This window comes from Quercus lobata, chromosome 5 (assembly GCF_001633185.2).
Source record: "Quercus lobata isolate SW786 chromosome 5, ValleyOak3.0 Primary Assembly, whole genome shotgun sequence".
Classification (NCBI taxonomy): Eukaryota; Viridiplantae; Streptophyta; class Magnoliopsida; order Fagales; family Fagaceae; genus Quercus; species Quercus lobata.
In genome coordinates, this window is record NC_044908.1 from 31,410,780 (window position 1) to 31,416,905 (window position 6,126).

The 6,126-nt window shown below is 37.0% G+C and overlaps 1 protein-coding gene across 1 annotated transcript; it reads right to left on the bottom strand.

The window, feature by feature from the left end:
• Window positions 1–4,273: 4,273 nt before the first annotated feature.
• Window positions 4,274–5,825, bottom strand: LOC115991514 (protein TOO MANY MOUTHS-like). The gene has a single exon (XM_031115260.1). The coding sequence runs from the start codon at window positions 5,809–5,811 to the stop codon at window positions 4,336–4,338; it is 1,476 nt and encodes a 491-aa protein (XP_030971120.1). The 5' UTR covers window positions 5,812–5,825; the 3' UTR covers window positions 4,274–4,335.
• Window positions 5,826–6,126: the final 301 nt, after the last annotated feature.

Genomic DNA, 6,126 nt, shown 5'->3' on the forward strand with positions numbered 1-6,126 from the left:
TTTTCCCATAGGCTTGAGTCCGAGGACCATGCAATGCTTTGGTTCTGTCCAAAACCTAGTTTTCCTCATCCAAGTAGTTGGTTTCCCCATAGGCTTGAGTCCGAGGACCATGCAATGCCTTGGTTCTGTCCAAAACCGAGTTTTTCTCATCCAGGTAGTTGGTTTCCCCATAGGCTTGAGTCCGAGAACCATGCAATGCCTTGGTTCTGTCCAAAACCTAGTTTTCCTCATCCAAGTAGTTGGTTTCCCTATAGGCTTGAGTCCGAGGACCATGCAATGCCTTGGTTTTGTCCAAAACCTAGTTTCTTTTGGCGCTGGAACTTGGCTTTAGGGGAGTTAGCTCCTCGGCCAAGCCCCTAGAATTATCCGCGCGATTAACGCTACCAAGCGTAGCCCCTAGTCAAGAAGCATAGCCCCTAGCGGAACTTTATTCTAAAACTCCATAACCAATTGTCAGAAATGACAAAGGAACTCTCTCGACCCACCGCCTATGCCAACACACAAGCCTTCCCCACAGACGGCGCCAATTGTAAGGACACAATTCGTAACGAACCATAACAGTGTTGGGTTCGCACGTAAAAATGGCCCAAACAATATCATTTGTAGAGCGTGGGTTTGAAAGGCTAAGCCTTGGTCACCAGGTGGTGGGTTTTTCGTGGTGTTCATGTCTGGTTAAGTTTTCTTCACCCCTGAAATCTTTCTCCTGGAGGTGGGCTGAGAGGCTCTGGTTTTTGGCCATTTTTCCCAGCCTTTTTTTATGAATTGCTTCCCCTTTCTTTTATATTAGCCCGCGTTTTTTATCCTTCGTCCACATGTAGGACCAACATTCCAAGACTGATACTTGTCCCATCAGCCCTTACTCAGAGTGGTTGGGGGTGGTTACAAAAACTGGAGAGTATGTCTTTGTCAGGTGCAGAGTATTGAATGGCAGTAAGGGCAGCTTTCCCCCGTTGTTTACGCTTTCCAACATACCCTTTTATATTGGTACAGATATTTTAGATTTTTTCCCAAGTTGTTTCTATACCACTTTTGCCCTTTCTTCCGAGGGGACTTTGGACCGGCCGAGGATTGAACCGTCCTCGATTGTATTCCAATGCTTATTTTGTACTTGCATTACAACGTTTGGGCCATAACCTTCCTCGGCTTAGGCCTTTGGGCCTCAACGAATAAATAGAGCTGGCCCAAAAGATTGCTTTTATTCGGAGCTGGCCCAAATATTGTTGGGCCCCACAGTAGCAAAATAATTTTTAAATGTATAAATAGTGTCGTGGGACCCATTTTTAATATTTTTTAATGCATGAACAGTACCGCTACAGTGATAAACAGTGATAAAACAGTACATAAACAGTAAAATTTGTCTCTCGTGAAAGCAAAAAAAAAAAAAAAAAAAAAAAAAGAAAATGAAAAAACGTGGACGCGGATTCAGCAAACGCTGAATCCAAACCCACGCTAAATGACTATTTGGATACCGCTTATTGTTGAAAACTGAAAATACTGTAATAAAATAATTTTTAAATGTGTGAATAGTACCATGGGACCCAGTTTAAAAAAAAAAATTTGCTGAAATACGTACTTGCGAGTCCCATAAATAGTACACGGGACCGACAATAAAAATGCAAACGCACATTTTTTTTTTTCCTTTTCATCGCAATCCAAACCCAGCCTAAACTACCATTTCAACAATCAAGTGTGAAGATCCCCATATCCTGAGCTAGTAGAATTCCATCTTTGGGTGCAAAATTATTGATAAATCTATGAGAGCAGGAATGTATGACATCAAACATGAGTTACATCCAGAAGTTTGAAAACAGTATCTCTTTGCATCATATGCACCTTTTTCCTGGTTAGATGAACATAGTGTGTTTATCCAATATAAAACTCTTTTGTTATTTTGGAACAATGAATAAACTAAGCTGAAAGAGGATAAAAAAATTTCGGAACATGCCAACTTGTTAGGAATTTTTTTGGATTCCCATAAAGTTCAATGACAGAACCCAAGAAAATGGAGAAATTTCTAAAAACTACATAGTATTACTGTATTATTTGTAAGAACCCAAGAAGCTTTGGCTGGTTGGTTGGCTGTATCTGTGCACGTGACACAAACCAATTGTGTCCATGGAAATTCCAATACATTTATATATAAGAACACAGCTACCAACAATTAAGTTTCAATTTCAAAAAATTTGTGACCTTTTATGTATTCTCAAGAATTAATTGGAATTGTCCACACATACATATATATTTATATATATATATACACCACATGAACCAGTTGTGTTAATAGAATTTCAATACGTTTATGTAAATGAATACTAATATCAAAAATCAAGTCTTGATTTTAAAGTTTCGAGATTAGATACAGTTCCTCAACAGATTAATCAAGATTATTCACACGCATTAAGAAAAATAGTCTTAAGATTTTCTTGCGGTATAATGAAAATTTGGAAATATTTGGTCTTATGAACCCCACAAACAATTGAAAATAAGTAACGAAGATTCCTATAAAAAAACAAATAAGGAAATACAGAATAAACTATGGACAAATATACAATTACTTTTTAAAAAAATTGTGAAAGGTGTGGATATAACTATTATGATTATATATTTCAACTTTTATGCAGTAGCCAGAGATGCACTGCATTATGATCCAAATTTCTCAGTTGGTAGGCCTACTAATCATTGATGCCAGACTAGATTGCCAATAGTTTTGGTGTGCCCTCCCTCTATGACTATTTTTTTTTTTTTTTTTTTTTTTTTTGAGAGACCCTATATATATGACAAAACTGCAAATCGGGTAGTTCTAAATTCTTTATGCAAGTTACTATATTTTGTTGTATTTGGATTATGATTGTTCTAGAAGGATGCTCTTCTCTAATTTGTTTGATAGTTCCAAGGGCACACACTATATACTCTTCAATACCCTTCCTGGATTACTATAAGTTTATACCTTTTTTATTTTTTTATTTTATTATTTTTATTTTTATCTATACTCCTTTTTGGTTTTTTTTTTCTATTTTTAATATACTGTCCGACTTGATTGAAAAAAATGGTTTTAGAAAGTCAAGATTCAACGTGTTAGAAGAAAAATAATAGACAAACATATTAATATTACCGTTCACATAGTGATTAACATTGTAATGGCCTGTTTTTCACTAATTTATGTTCAAAAGTATTAGTCAAATTAGTACTATAAATTACCTCAACTTACAAAATGAATATTTTGACTGCAATTCTGCAACAAAAAAAGGAAACATGTATCCTAATTCATGATTTTTTCAAATGGTTTTATTAGATGATGATGTTAAGGTGTTACTAATGAAAATGAGATGATACTGACACACCTTTAAATCTAAATTGTAAGGGAAACAACACTGTTGTTTCTTCCATTAGTCTATTTACGCAAAAGTAAAATAAATACAAGGCCCTTTCATATTCATTGAAAAAAAGAATAAGTTTTAGGCCTTTTCAAGTCAATCAGAGTATCAAACTGTGTTTACATGCTAGTAAAGTAATCATAATTCAAATTCCAACAAGCAACTTGAGTTAAATTAGGCCTTTCAAATCTCGTTTTTCTTATTCCTTTTCATTCTATATTGAATTGAACTTTGTAAAGCTTGGTTGAATTTATGCGTCAAACAGTTTGGAGGCCATTATGGGCCATTTTGTGTGAACTGTAATAAACCCAACTATAAACCATTCTTTATCTGGGCCTCCTCATTGAGTGACTTGGATCACATACACTCTCGTAGCAACCAAAGTTGTCCAGCCTTTTTTTTCAGCAAAAAATAAAAAATAAACCAATGATAAGTAAAAAGTTACAATAAGCAGGGCCAATACAATGGAATGCTTGTTACTTATCCATCCCAATTTTTAATAAAGATGTATAATTTTTTTTTAGTGAAATGATATGTCTCGATAATTCACAATTAACAAACACTCTTATTTAGATGTGAGGTTCAATTTTCGTTTACACCAAAATTTGATTAGTGTCTTGATCTGATGATAAAAAATTATTATTGAAATGGACACCATAAATTGAAACTTTTCAAAAAAAAAAAAAAAACACTCTTTATCTTTTCATTTTATCCATAAATATTAGCTAAAGAGATAAGTAAAAAGTTATACTAAGCAGGGCCTATACAATGGAGAAGCTAGGCCACTCTCCTGGGCCCCTGGCACATTCATCTTCCCTGTGATTTCTTTTATACTTAAAACAGTGTCAGATGAAGTCTTGAAGAGGTGGAAATAGTGTAACTACTTTCTAACATATTCATGATACAACTAAAGACTAATATTATTAGTATGTTACACAAAACATTATTACATATCTGTGTATTACATTAAAGTCAAAGTACACAGAACAAATGAAGTTAGCTGAAGCAACGTAACGTAAACTGAAAATTTAAAAACTGCATCAGATGAAACATTAAATGTTGTTGGTCCAGAGGTAGAAAGATGCCTTACTATTCTTGCTGACTCAGGCTTTGGCATATCACATGAACCAATGCCTGGATGAGACCATGAATCCAAATCTTCTTCAAAACCACTATTGGCATTGTAACAAAGTCCTGAATTGTTGTAAAGCCTCAACTTACTTCTCATCCTCCAGACCATGTCTCTCCCAAGAGGAACTCGACCAGTTAGTCGATTATCGTTTAGTCTTAACTCGCTAAGATTCTTCAAGTCTTGGAAGTTCGAAGGAATTGAACCGTTTAAGAAATTGTTGTCAAGATAAAGGACACGAAGGTTTGTTAATCGGCCTAGCGATTCAGGAATTGGACCATGTAAGTTCATGTTTGACAAAACTAAAACCATTAAACCTTTCAAACCCTCAAAACAATGACTAGGAATTGGGTTGGACCCCATTGAATTTCCTTTGAGATTCAATGCTTGGAGAGAGGTTAAGCTTCTAAGTGGTGAAGGAAGTGGGCCCGAGAGGCTATTATAGCTTAAATCCAGGAGCATAAGGTTTGTTAGGCCGCTAATTGAGTTGGGGATTGGACCATTTAGACGATTACGGTTAAAATCAATTTTGATTAAGGAATGGCAGGTTCCAAGACTAGGTGGAATTGAACCAGTTAAAAGATTTTGGCTAAGGTCTAAAATGTTCAGAACCGAGAAGTTTAAACTAGGAATTGAACCGGTTAGTCTGTTTCCACTCAAATCTAATGACCTTAGACCGGTGACTTGGCCTAGGGAGACTGGGATTGAACCATTGAGATTGTTTTTGTGAAGATCAAGAACCCTTAAATGGGTGAGATTGCCTAGTTCACTAGGTATGGGACCCACATGCCCGTTTTCTCTAAGTACTAAAGTTTGTAGCGTGGAACCTAATTTACCTAAAAACGTTGGAATTGGTTGGGGAATGTAACTTAAACAACGGTAAAAAAGTAAGGTCCTAAGGTGTGGAAGTTTAGTGATGGATGGTGAAATATAGGATCGGGTCGGGTCGCAAGGTGGGAATGCGGTGTCGTCGGATAAGGCCCCAAAGGAGAGTGAGACAATGTGGTAGATGTTGTCCTTGTCAGGCATGCACTCGATACCGTGCCATCGGCTACGACACACGTCGGGGATGTCAGTGGCCCAGTTGTTGCCGGTGGCCCTCATGATGTCGTAGACCGCTTCTTGCTCATGGGGGTCGGTTCGGATCCCATTCTTGTTAATGGAGTATCCACTTTGAGGCCCATCAACTAGGCCAGAGGAATCAGACATTATAACTGTAAAAGGCCTAGCAAGTGGCAATAGACACAAGGAAATTAGTACTAGCACTAGTAGTACAACAAAGTTTTGAAGTGAGAAAAAGAGTGCCATTTTGTGAGAGTGGGAAGTAAGGGGAATGAGGCGATATGGGCGTTGAATTTATAGGGGAGGGGCCGAGCTGTGAGGTAAAGTTAATGAGGTGGGTCAGGTTGGTGGTGATAGATAAGTGAGAAAAATCTTTGGTTGGTGCATGGATTGAAGTGAACTAATAATGGGTTCACGGGAATAGGAAGAGTATAAATAAATACACAGAATTTAAGGCATTAATGTGTTTCACGGGAATTTCACTCTCACCAATGTTGGGCGAGAGAAAAGAGTACCAATGCTTAGTCGGCGGGTAGGAGACTATGAATATGGATTCAGACC